General features: G+C 37.3%; 1 protein-coding gene across 1 annotated transcript; it reads right to left on the bottom strand.

Annotated features, from left to right (window-relative positions):
* Positions 1 to 10940: 10940 nt before the first annotated feature.
* LOC126495964 (olfactory receptor 1537-like) lies at positions 10941 to 11894 on the bottom strand. The gene has a single exon (XM_050133562.1). It carries the CDS (start codon positions 11892 to 11894, stop codon positions 10941 to 10943), a length of 954 nt encoding a protein of 317 aa, XP_049989519.1.
* Between the last annotated feature and the right edge of the window lie 2300 nt (positions 11895 to 14194).

The raw sequence follows: 14194 nt of genomic DNA, 5'->3' as shown, positions 1-14194 counted from the left end.
CTAAAGGTGTTTATCAGCTGTAGGAGTTCTTTGGTAGAGTTTTTGGGGTCGCTTATGTATACTATCATATCATCTGCAAATAACGAAAGCTTAACTTCTTCCTTTCCAATTCGAATCCCCTTGATCCCCTTAAGTAGTCTTATTGCTATTGCTAGAACTTCAAGCACTATATTGAAAAGGTATGGAGAGAGTGGACATTCTTGTCTTGTTCCTGATTTTAGTGGGATGGCTTTGAGTTTTTCTCCATTTAATTTAATGTTAGCTGTCGGCTTGCTGTAAATAGCTTTTATTATATTTAGGAGGAGCCTTAAGGTCAATGGGAGTGAGTTGATAAAACACATATGATATGAATGTAGGAGAAAGACAAAGAGGAGAAATGTACACCTGGGTAGAGCCAGTGAAAATATTATAAATATTGTTTTGATAAAATTTATTTTAAATTTTTATAAAATTATGTATCTGTATGAATAAATTAATACAGATAAGAATCTGTCTAACATGGATCTTGTAGCTTACAAACTTTAAATTAGTTATATCAATTAATTACCTTTTTATCAAGCTGTTCCAATAATAATGTGTTTCTTTTTATTTTAAATAATTCTGAAACACATAGGGAAAAATTTTGGAGTACTAAAAAAATATATGAGGATGTAAGGAATTTCTGAGTAAGAAACACCTGAGATTGCTAAGAAAATGAAACCAAAAATTTACAAATGGCTCAGTATAAAAGGGAAAAGCTTTTTGTATAGCAAATGAAACTGTCAATCAAGCATATAGGTACTTTGAATAATGAGAGAAAATCATTGTCATGGATGCATCTGACATTAATATCATATATATACTGACACTAATATACTGACATTAATATACTGACACTCGCATTGAATGAATAGAACAAGACAGAAATTAAAACTTTATAAAACTGAATTAGTGTGAACACACAGCTTACCTAAAGTAATAGAGCACAATGAATTCAGTTTTAAAAGATAACCTCATAGAACTAAACACTTACATTGAACAAAATCTTATATTAGCAACTGAAAATAGATTATGTTCTCATACAATATATCCTGATGACAGTCTCCCCCTCTTTTCACTCCTCCCTCCTTCCCCCCATCTCTCTTTTTTCCAAAGATTCATTCTCTTCCATTTTCTCTTCAGAAACCTTCAAGGGATGACAGCTAAACAGGATGAAACAGTATACAATATTGAAGATGGACACTAAAAAGAAATCCCACTCTTTCTTTAAACATTTACTATTGAAATGATGTTTTATTTTATGTAAGTTCTGAGGTCTTCAGCACACTTCCAATGAAAAATTGATCAATTTCTGCATTACCTTGTGCTAGAGGACCTGGCAGACACATATGGGATTGGATATGTGTTATGTACATGAGACAGAGCCTATTCCTGATTGTATCTTGAACCTGTATGAATAGTGAAGTTAATTCTGTATCATCTGGTATTAATTCAGCAGTTTCAAAATGCAAAACAACTCTTTCTGCATATTGCAAATCAGTAACTATATTGAGAATTTCTTTAAAATTCCTTAGTACCTTGAGAATAGCATATAATTCTGCCTTTTGGAGAAAATTATTAGGGCTTTGTTCTACCTTACTTAATTCTTCTGATTTGTAACTTGCCTTTCTTCATTTATTTATATCAGTATAGAATGTACAGGCTTCAGTTATTGGTGTATTATGTATAATGCATGGAGGAACCCAGTAGTTCCCTTTATAAGGTTAATTCAATCACTTTTGGAATAATTGTTATTAATCTCTCCTAAGAATTAGCACAAACTCTTTACCTAGGTTCATTGTTTTGCCATATTTTTTTTTTAATTTTATCAGTAGTAAAAGATACTATAGTCTCTGATGGGTCTATTCCTGCTTGTTGACAAAGTCTCAATTTTCCTTTTATGATTATTTTAAAGACTTTTTCCACATAACTTTATAAATTTTTACTTGGTTTATGTGGTAAAAGATCCATTCTAAGATAATATCTTCCCTTCACATTAAAATTCCTGTAGGGGTAATTCTGGAAGGCCATATGACTAGAATGTAATTATGATTTATATTCACCCTATGCACATGGGCCTTCTGTAATTTTTCTTTAACAGCAATCTATTCCTTTTCAGCTTCAGCTGTTAATTCTCTGAAACAATTTAAGTCTTTATCATCATCCAAGGTTTTGTTTAAATGAACTATTAGTTCATATGTTATCCCAACGGCTGGTAAAAGAGTGGAAATGTCTCCTAACAATCTGAAATTCTTTAAGAGTCTGCAATCTGTCTCTCCTAGTTTGTCTTTTGTGTTCTAGATTTCTGTAAACCTATTTTATAACCTAGGTAATTGACAGAATCTCCTGTCTGTATTTTTTCAGGAGCAATTTGTAATCTCTATTTTGGGAAAACTTATTTTAATTTCTTCATATATCCTTTCTAAAGTATCTACATTTGAAATAGATAATAAAATGTCATCCATGTAATGGTAAATTATAGATTTAGGAAATTGTATGCATATTATTTCCAATTGCTGACTTACAAAGTATTAGTGCAGGTGGAGCTATTGAGCATTCCCTGTGGGAAAATGGTCCACTGGTATCTTTTACTAGGCTGAGAATTACTATAAGTATGCACAGTTAAGGCAAATTTTTCTCTGTCCTTTCTCTGTAAAGGTATAGTGAAGAAACAGTCTTTTTAAATCAATAAGTAGAAGAGACCATCCTTTTGGTACTAGAGAAAGCAGAGAAATTCCAGATTTCAGAATGCCCATAGGTTGAATTACCTTATTGACAGCTCTTAGATCTGCCATCATTCTCCATTTACCAAATTTCCTTTTAACAACAAATACAGGAGAATTATGAAGGAAGGTTGATTCCTCAATATGGTGAATATCTTGTTGCTTTTGTACCAGCTGTTCTAAATCCTGCAATTTGTCTTCTGTTAATGGACATTGTTTAATCCATATTGGTTTCTTAGTTACCCATTTTAAAAGTAGGATTGTTGGTACCTCTAAAGGTTTGCTAGTTGCTTTGTTTTCTTGTACAGCTTGAGTGGCTGGTGACCATTGTGAATAGTACCTTATAATGTCCTTCCCAGAAATAAAATTTTCTGGGACCGCATTAATATTAATCTGGGTATTCCATTGCTGCAGCAAGTCATGATCCCATAAATTCACTGCAATATTAGCCACATATTGCCTCACCCTTCCTCTCTGTCCTTTTGATCCTGTGTATTTAACCCATCTGGAGTTTTGTTTCAGTTGAGATAGGTTTCTAATTCCTAGGAATTGAACATCTGCCTCTTGAAGAGGCCAATTTCAATGCCAAAATTGTGGACTCATGTCCACACCATTGCCTATCAAACCCAGAATTATAATGCCATTTTACACCCTCTTAGCTTTGGTCTTTGATCATTTATAGACGCCTGCTAGAATATATGTTTCTTATTTCCTACTGGAATTTTTGATTCATCTTCCATGTTTACTCCAAAATCTAAAACATTATGGTTTTTTACAACAGGCACTGAATTTTTTAATTTTCTTGGTGAGACATTTACTCCGCAGTGTGAGAATGACTGGACCATTTTTGTGGAAGTCTGTGAGAGGCCCCCCAAGGCGTTTCCCAATGCTTTGGGTTGCCTTGTCTGCTTTTGCTGATCTGAATTTATTGGTTTCATGTTGGCCTTTGTCACACCTCCTACATTATCTATAAAGTTGATATCTTTTATTTTTGCCATTTCCAGAGAAGACATTATTTTCAGGAATTCCTTGTCCACAATCCATTCTCAGATATCCTATTCTACCACAATTAAAACATTTGGCATTTTGATGTCTCCTCATTCCTTTGGAAGCTGCTTCTCCTACCCAAGACTCAGTATTATTATCCAATGTTTCAGTGTTCATTGTATGCAGATGCTTGGGTTCCATCTTCTAGGACTGCCAAAATTAACAGACCCCACATGGCCTCAGAGAAATTGAAGCAGAAAACACAAGGCTTGTATGGGTCTGCACCAGGTCCTCTCTGTACATGTTATGACTGTTAGCTTGGTGTTTTCTTTTGTAGAGTTCATAATAGTTGGACAGGGTATATCTCTGACTCTTTTTCCTGCTCTTAACACTCTTTTCCTCTGTTGGGGTGTACTGTCTCTGCTTTGGTGGGCCATATTCTTTTTGTGTTTTCCATTTCCCCTGATTCTTATAATCTATCCTACTTTTCTGTCAGGTTCCCTGATCTCCAAGGGGAGTGTTCCAATGCAAACCACCAATTTGGGCTCTGTCTCTCTGCATAAGGTCTGTCTGTGGGTCTCTGTATTCAGTCCAACTAGATGCTGGAGAAAGCTTCTCTGATGAGAGCCTTGATTTATGAATACAGCATAATATTATTAGGCATCATTTCAGTGATATTTTTCTAGTCATATTTGGTTCTACTCTAGGTTTTAGGAATATGCAGTCTATGGTTCAGGGTCATCCAGGTGATACAGGACATGGGCTCCCTCTTGTGGTGTGAGTCTCAAGTTAAAACTAACATGAATCATGTGTAGTGGTTGAGCTCCCAGCCTGGCTTGGACTTGCATACTGAACAAACCTTTTGCATTCTAGACTTGGCTCTGGGGACCTCAACTTGGGTACAACATTTGGAGGTTCATCTGGGATCCCCAGAGACCCCCCCACTGGGACCCCACAGGTCTGGAGATTTGTTCTGATACATGTAAGATATATCTGTATGCTGTTTGTCTGAAAATAATATATGTTATCTTAGCTTGCATGGCCAGAGAATTGTAATATGCAGGCTCTCACTGGAACACACGAGTCCAGAAAGTGATCCTGGATGGAAAGAGATATGTCTTGATCCCATCTGGGACAGAGTTTGCAAACCTCGAGTCTTTTAAGCAGATCATGGACATGGTCATTTGGTTTCAGCAGCCACTGACAGGGAGATTTGTATTGAGGTCTTTAATCTATTTGGACTTGAGTTTTGTGCATGGTAATAAATATAGATTTATTTTCTTTCTTCTATGGGTTGACATCCAGTTATGCCAGCACCATTTGTTAAAGATACTTTCTTTCTTCCATTGTATAATTTTATCTCCTTTGTCGAAAATTAAGTGTTCATGGGTTTGTTAATTAAAATCTGGGTCTTCAATTTGATTTCATTGGTCAACATCTCTGTTTTTATGCCAATACCAAGCTGTTTTCATTACTGTAGCTCTGTAATAGAGTTTGAAGTCAGGGATGGTAATGCCTTCGGAAGTACGCTTATTATATAGGATTGTTTTGGCTATCCTGTTTTTCTTTTGGTTTGTTTTTTTTTCCATATAAAATTGATTATTGTTCTCTCAAAGTCTGTGAAGAATTGTGTTGGGATTTTGATAGGGATTGCATTGAATCTATGCATTAAAGACCTCAATATAAATTCATGATCCTAGAGAAGCTAAATAAGAAGGTGAACCCAAAGAAAAACATATATTTATCCTCCTGGATATTGGAAGTAGACAAGATCTCCAGGCAAAAGTTGGGAGCATGGGGGTGGGGGTGGGATGGGGTGAAGGGGAGATGGGGAGGGAGAAGGAGGTGATTGGAGAGAGCTTGTGGAATGGGATGGTTGAGATGGAGGAAGGGTTGATATGAGAGCAGGGAAGAAGATATTTTAATTAAGGGAGACATTTTAGGGTTGACAAGAGACTTGTCCCTAGAGGGGTTCCCAGGTGTCCAAGGAGATGTCCCCAGCTAGGTTCTTGGCCAGCAGAGGAGAGGGTGACTGAACTGGCTTTATCCCATAGCCACACTGATGAATATCCTGCATATCTTGAAAGAGCAAAAGGAGGGAGAACATGAGCAAGGAAGTCAGGACCCCCGAGTGGTACTTCCACCCATGGAGATGGTGGGACTAATCTAATGGGAGCTCACCAAGGCCAGCTGGACTGGGACTCAAAAAGCATGGGATCAAACCGGACTCTCTGAATGTGGCTGACAATGAGGACTGACTGAGAAGCCAATGATAATGGCACTGGGTTTTTATTCTACTGCATGTACTAGCTTTGTGGGAGCCTAGTCTGTTTGGATGCATACCTTCCTAGATCTGGATGGATGGGGGAGGGCCTTGGACTTCCCACAGTGCATGGCACCCTGACTTCTCTTGGGACTGGAGAGAGAGAGGGGGAGAGGGGGAGGGGAAGGGAAATTAGAAGAGGGGAGGATGTGGAAATTTTTAATAAACAAATAAATTTTAAAAAAAGAAAATAAGTTTTAAAAAATTATTACAGTGAGCATACCACTGGAGGTATGAAGAATACTTCATAAAAATTTCTTAGGATCTAATACTGTCAATTTGTCCAGAAAAATCTGTGCAATGGTGGAGGCATATGAATCAGGAAATGATTTAGCCAAAGTAAATCGTATATTATCATGTAAGTGATCAATGAGAGATCGAGCAGAGACATTGGCTAAAAGATAAGCTTGAATAACCTTCCATTCATGTAAAGAATCATTATAAGCCAAATCAGTAATGCAAATAGTGGTTGAATTCCAATCACAATGTAAGGTAATTTGTTCTTGTAAAGATAAATATTTCTTTCCCAACCATCCCACAGTTTGCTTAAGTACATCAATCTCTGTCTGAAGTTGAGCATCTATTTGAGCTTGCTGACTCCAGAGTTTATGAGAGTCTTTGTTTCATTGCTTTACAAAGTGTTTTGTCTGCAAAGTTGTATGTAAAGCAATACCAGCCACAGAAGCAGTAGCAACAACAGCAATAAGGTTGATAATTACAGCTTTTACTATACTTAACATGGGCTTTGTTTTTTAAAAAAATTTTTGAAGAATTGTACAACAATATAACCTAGAGAATTTTAAGCCTAAGAAGGACTCAAGTTTACAGGCAGCCAAATATATGTATGTTTCTGTAATATCATAAGTGATTGATTATGAGGATTAAACTTAACAGAGGAATTAATACATGAATACAATTGACAATTGTAACAACTAATTCCAGTTGTAAAATTAATTTGTCCACTTAAAAGTATATATTGTAGGGGCACAAAAGCAGTAACATTACTACGTTTAAACAAGGTAAATTTATAAGTAGAAGTGGATACTGCTGTTTCAATAAATGAACCATTAAAAAGCTGAACAGGTTTTAAGGCAGTCACGATCTTCCAAATATTCCTCAGAATTTCAGTAGGGACTGTGAGTAAGGCAATGTGATGATCACTGTTTCTTCCATCTCCCCATGCCAGAAAATGGCTTTTAGTTATTGTTTCTTTATCGTCCCGATTTATTCTGGTAACATTAAGCAAATCATTTAGAACAGGTTTTAATAAATTGACCATATGGGCCCCAACTGATCCATTTATTTTGAATTATTTTGCCAAATTTGCCCAAACAAGTCTTTCAAATAAATGGCTGATATTTTAAACCATAATATGTAAAATCCGGACATACCGGATATGATACTTCATATTTTTTAATAATATTGTCCCAGGTCTGATTAATGGACCATGCTGAAGGTCTTTGAAGATGAGTACGAGATTTGCCAATTTTAATACCAGGTTGTAACCAAAGCTGAAATCCCATTGAAAAACAAGGACCATTTTCAAAGCATATTGGCTCCCTTTTATCCACATAAGTAAAATTATATGGAGTCCCATCAAAATTATTCAGATAAGTCAAGTTATTCCAGGGAGGAGGGAGGATACTGGGACTGATTATACACTAACTGAACAGTCAACTACTGAACCACCCCTGGGTCAAGGAAGAAATAAAGAAAGAAATTAAAGACTTCCTTGAATTCAATGAAAATAAAGACACAACATACTCAAACCTATGGGATACTATGAAAGCAGTGCTAAGAAGAAAGTTCATAGCACTAAGTGCCCACTCTAGAGGTTCCCAGGGGTCCAGAGAGATGTCCCCAGCTAGGTCCTTGGGCAGCTGAGGAGAGAGAGCCTGAAATGACCCAATTCTATAGCCTAATGAATATCTTGCATATAACCATAGTACCTTCATCTGGCAATGGATGGAGATAGATACAGAGACCCATATTTGAGCACTGGACTGAGCTCCCAAGGGTCCAAATGAGGAGCAGAAGGAGGGGAAACATGAGCAAGGAAGTAAGGACCGCGAGGGGTGCATCCACCCACTGAGACAGTGGGGCTGAGCTCACCAAGGCCAGCTGGACTGGGACTGAAAAAGCATGGGATAAAACCAGACTCTCTGAACATGGCGAACAATGAGGGCTGACTGAGAAGCCAAGGACAATGGCACTGGGTTTTGATCCTACTGCATGTACTGGCTTTGTGGGAGCCTAGTCTGTTTGGATGCTCACCTTCCTAGACCTGGATGGAGGGCGGGGGAGAATTTTGGACTTTCCACAGGGCAGGGAACCCTGACTGCTCTTAGGACTGGAGGGGGAGTGGTGTAGGGGGTGGGGAAGGGAAAAGGGAGGTGGGGAGGAGGCGTAAATTTTTAATAAAAAAAAAAAAGAAAAAGAAAATGGAGAAAGCCCACATTAAGACTTAACAGCATACCTGAATGCTCTAGGAAAAAAAAAAAAAACAGACTCACTCAGGAGGAGTAGAAGACTGGAAATAATCAAACTGAGGGCTGAAATCAACAAAATAGAAACACAGAAAGCAATCCAGAGTCAATGAAAAAGAAGAGCTGGTTCTTTGAGAAAATCAACAAGTTGACAAACCCCTATTAATAAAAAGGTGGAGAGAGAACACTCAAGTTAACAAGATCAGAAATGAAAAGGGGGACATAACAACAAACACTGAGGAAATTCAGAGAATCATTAGGTCTTACTACAAAAGCCTGTACTCCACAAAATTGGAAAATGTAAAAGCAAAGGACAATATGCGGATTTTCACATAACTGGATTATTAAAATTTGTGTGTGGGGTATGGGGTGGGGATAGGTAGAGGGAATAGAAGAAATGGAGGGAGTGGGAACTGGGATTGAAATGTAAAGTGAAAAAATACATTCTGTTTTTTTTAATAAAATAAAATAAATTATTAAAAAATACTTAAAGTCCCCTCAACAGGGGGAACTTCATGCATGATTCTATAAGTCCAGTCAACTATGAGTTTCTGACAAGGTCATAGAACATAGAGGAGAATCTAGTCAGCCCTCATTGTCAGCCATGTTCAGAGAGTCCAGTTTTATCCCATGCTTTTTCAGTCAGAGTCCAGCTGACCTTGGTGAGCTCCAAATAGATCAGCCACACTGTCTCAGTGGATGGGTGCACCTCTCGTGGTCCTGACTTCCATGCTCATGTTCTCCCTCCTTCTGCTCCTCATTGGGACTTTGGGAGCTTAGTCCGATGCTCCAGTGTGGGTCTCTGTCTCTATCTCCATCCATCGCTAGATGATGGTTCTATGGTGATATGCAAGATATTCATCATTACGGCTATAGGATAGGATCATTTCAGGTTCCCTATCCTCAGCTGCCCAAGGAACTAACTGGGGACATTGCCCTGGACACCTGGGAGCGACTCTAGGTTCATGTCTCTTACTAACCCTAAGGTGGTTCCCTTAATTAAGTTATGTGATTCCCTGCTCCTCTATCCAACTTTGTTTTATACCCATTCATCCCGTTTCCCCAAGTTCCCCCCATCCTCCCCTTCTCACTTTTCTCTCCCCATCTCCCCTTACCCCCATCCCACCCCACCCCCAAGATCCCAATTTTTTTGCCCAGCAATCTTGTCTATTTCCCATAGCAGGGATAATAACTATATGTTTTTCTTTGGGTTCACCATCTTATTTAGCTTCTTTAGGATCACAAATTATAGACTCAGTGGCCTATATTTATGGCTAGAAAACAATAATGAGTGAGTACATCCCATGATCCTATTTTTGGGTCTGGGTTACCTCACTCAGGATTGTGTTTTCTATTTCCATCCATTTACATGCAAAAGTTGAGAAGTCATTGTTTTTTATGGCAGAGTGACTCCTTCTTAAACCAGCATAATCTCTAACTGCATGCTTAGTACTGATTGTCTCACCCTCAGGTAAGTGTAACTCTTTCTACAGCAGATGGAGACCATTTCAGAAATCCATAGCTGGTCTAATAGAGAAACTACTGATGCTGGAGAGAAGAGCCACAGTGGATCCATCTAGAATACAAGACTCTACCTAAGATGTAGGGAACATTAGAAAGAAAAAGAAAGAATGTTCTAAGAGTCCGAGGACAAGTAAGAATGTGGTGAGATGGTGTCTTCTATGTCTAACAGAAAATGGCACCATTATTCTCATCAATATAGTTTGCTACATAAAAGCCAAAAATGAACTCACTTGGTACAATAATGTAGAAGGTGAAAATCTCAGAAGACTCCATGCCTAGAGGAAGGGCTATAGACAGTTAATGATGGCTAAGAAGAGACTCAGTCATTCTTCCTGTTGATAAATCCCCTAATATGTATGTATGTATGTATGAATATATGTATATGCATATATATACATATATATTATATTTGAATTAAAGGAAAGAGATTTGAGATCTTTAATTTGAGAAAGAGGCAGGGAAACATTAGAGGGATTAGAGTGAGATGAGGGACTGATGCAAATATAACACTTACATATAAAATTCCAAAAATGAATTAAAGATATAAAGAAGTTTAATATTTTAAAAGTAATAGATAGATAGATAGATAGATAGATAGATAGATAGATAGATAGATAGATAGACAGACAGATAGATAGATAGATTAGTTAGCCACACTTGGGGAATATGATTTCATGTCATCCTTACTATTGGTTTGCTTTATTCTGTGAAACAGGGGAGAAAATATGTACATAGAAAATTGAATTTGAAGTTTCTAACTAAAAATTATCAAAGTGTCCTAGCAAATGAATAATAATTCCTTCAACTAGAATAGAATTAATCATATTAACTCAAACTATGTATTTGTGGATAACTTTTTTTAATGAATAATCTTTCAAATTACTTCTGAAACATGAATTTTTTTCTTTGAAGTATTTTCTTCAAGGCAGCACTGACATCCTTATTCCTCAGGCTGTAGATCAATGGGTTCAGCATGGGAACAACAGTTGTATAAAACACGGATGACACTTTCCCTTGATCCATCGAATTCACTGATGATGGCTGTAAGTACATGAAAGCAACGGAACCAAAGAAGACAACAACAGCAGAGATGTGGGAGCTGCAGGTGCTGAAGGCTTTGGACCTGCCTTCTGTGGATTTAATCCTGAGGATGCTGGCAATAATGGAGATGTAGGAAGCAGTAATGGTGAGAGTTGGGACAAAGATGTTCACTATACTAAATATTAGAATCAAAAATTCATTAATAAAGGTATTAGAGCATGCAAGCTTCAAGACAGGAAGAAGATCACAGAAATAGTGGTTGATGACATCTAACTTGCAGAACTGAATCCTTATCATGAAGCCCGTATGAACTGATGCATTGAACACACTAAAAATATACACCCCTGAAATCAGGGAACTGTAAATCTGATAGGACATGGTTACACTGTAAAGCAAGGGGTTACAGATGGCCACATAGCGGTCATATGCCATTACAGCTAATGTGTAACTCTCTGCTATGCCAAAAATGATAAAGAAATAGAGCTGAGTCATGCATCCAGGGAAAGAGATGAGGTTCTTCTCTGTCAAAAAGCCCACCAGCATTTTAGGGGTGACAACTGTGGACTGACAGAAGTCAATGAAGGACAGACTGCTGAGGAAATAGTACATGGGGTTGTGCAGGTGGGAACTGATCACAATCAGTGTGATCATGCCTAGATTTCCTGCTACAGTGACCACATAGATTCCAGAGAAGAGGAGGAAGAGGGGCATCTGGAGTTCTGGTTTCTCTGAGAGTCCAGCCAAGAAGAACTCAGTCACTGTGCAGTGGTTACCTGCTGCCATGTTCTTCATCAAGATCCTGAAGGAGTAAAAGAATTGTTTAAGCCAGGTAGTGGTAGCTCAAGTCTGTGATCCCATTACTAGGGAGGCAGTAGCAGGCAGATTTCTGTAAGTAAAAGGCCAACCTGGTCAACTGAGCTAGTTCTAGGAAAGGCCAGGCTACACAAAGAAATACTTTCCCAAATAACATATATGGGTGCATATATGTGTGTATGATTTATTTATATGTGCTATGTGTAGACAAATGTATGTATGTATTACATATATAGAGAGAGAAAGTCCATATTGTCAAAGTGAATTTATTGTTATTTTCCATATACAAAAAGGACATGTATAAATTATTTCTGCCTTAGAATAATTTGCTCATTATGTAATTACATTAATAGATCATTTAGAGAAATAAAATTTATCTCGTATTACTAATGTTAAGCTTATCCTTAAAAATAAGGATATATTATATGAAAATATGAATGCATTTTATATCAAATATTTTCACTGTGATAAAGCTTTGATAATTTTTGTGATTTCAAAGCAATGTTCATAATCTGAGTGGGTATCAGTGAGGAAAAGTGAGAGACAGGCTTGAGGAAGCAAATTTCCCTAAAAACAGAATTATCAAAAATCTAATTTCTCTAGAAGATTTATGGGTTTCTTTTTTTCAAAAATTTCCATTGTTTCTCTAATTTTTAAGAGACATAAAGTCTTTAAATTTACAAATGTGAAAATTAAATGATATTTGGAGCAACCATTACATGAGGTACTCAATACATGGTGCTCCTAGGATTTTGTACTAGATACATGTTGCTCCATTAGGAAGAGGTTTCTGTTTGTGACCTAGTTCTTCAGAGGAACAGAGTCAGTTAGCAGTGGTTAAATAGTGAGGCATAGAGACAAAGTGCCCATGCTCACTCACAGTCATAACACTTGGTTAGCATAATGAATTTGTGTTACCATATAAAGAAATAAGTAATACTGCCATATTATTACCCAAAAATATCTGCTATATAATTTTGCATTGTTGTATCACATTGGCATTTTCTCAAAGGAAAAAAATCTCATTTTCTACACATTAAAATTAGAGAAACAGTCTCAACTCAGTTCATATTTTTCTCTTTATTTTTCATGAATTAAGCAAGCCTGCAATGTAGAAACTCAAACATTAATGGAAGATACAATGATTTTCCTCTATCCTATTGAATTGTGGAAAAATTCATCACTGTTTCCACAAAATGAACCTCTAACTGAATTAGAGGTTAGTTAAAAGATCAAAAGTTGAAATGTATTTAAAATCTAGACATTTAAATTTTGCATAGATAACAACACAAATCTCATGAAAGTTCACAGATTTACGTAGATGGATAAGACAGAATCTTCACCAACCCTGCAACTGGCAAAGGTCTGTTCTCAATTTTATTATGAAAACACTGCGGTGACTTGCAGTGACATCATCTTACAGGAGGGGAAACAGTTCTATCCAAAACAACTCACCAGGGTTTCTGACAATAACAAAGAACAATGTGGGGCTGAGATTGGAGAAGGGAATAAACCGAGTGCAGACAGATCATACAATAAAATTAAATGGTATCCCTGAAAAGAAACAAAACAAGAGGGGAGGCCTTGGTACTTATTTAAAAATGTTCATTAAGCTCCAATGATTGTTTGCTATCCTCATCTACAGTCATGCTGAGTAAGCTACAGCTAAGTGGAAGTCAACTGGACTCACGGGTGTTAATGTTTACATCCTATTTCTGCAGTCTCTCAAGAAAGCAAAAGTAACTACAAATAGAGCTATGCCAGAAACTGGATTCTTGACCAACAATGTCGCGTCAGCATGCAATGAACTGGTTCATTCTAAAGTGGTCACGGCTGTTGATGACAAGAGGCTTTGTATTCTGATTTCCAAAATATATAAAGAACTCAAGAAACTAGACCGTAAAAGGCTAATCAACCCAATTATAAAATGGGGCACTGAGCTGAACAGAGATCTCTCAACAGAAGTTCAAATGGGCAAAAGACACCTAAGGTCATGCTCAACTTCCTTAGCGATCAGTGAAATGCAAATCAAGACAACTTTGAGATACCATCTTACACCTGTCAGAATGGCTAAAATCAAAAACACCAATGATAGCCTTTGCGGGAGAGGTTGTGGAGAAAGGGGTACACTCATCCATTGCTGGTGGGAATGCAAACTTGTGCAACCACTCTGGAAAGCAGTGTGGAGGTTTCTCAGGAAATTCGGGATCAACCTACCCATGGACCCAGCAATACCACTCTTGGGAATATACCCAAGAGAGGCCTTATCACACAACAAA

Source organism: Alexandromys fortis, unplaced genomic scaffold, assembly GCF_014885135.2.
Source record: "Alexandromys fortis isolate MF-2015 unplaced genomic scaffold, M_Fortis_MF-2015_v1.1 scaffold_231, whole genome shotgun sequence".
In the NCBI taxonomy this organism is placed as follows: Eukaryota; Metazoa; Chordata; class Mammalia; order Rodentia; family Cricetidae; genus Alexandromys; species Alexandromys fortis.
The sequence above is the reverse complement of the archived record's forward strand: the minus strand, read 5'-3'. Positions and strand labels throughout refer to the sequence as shown.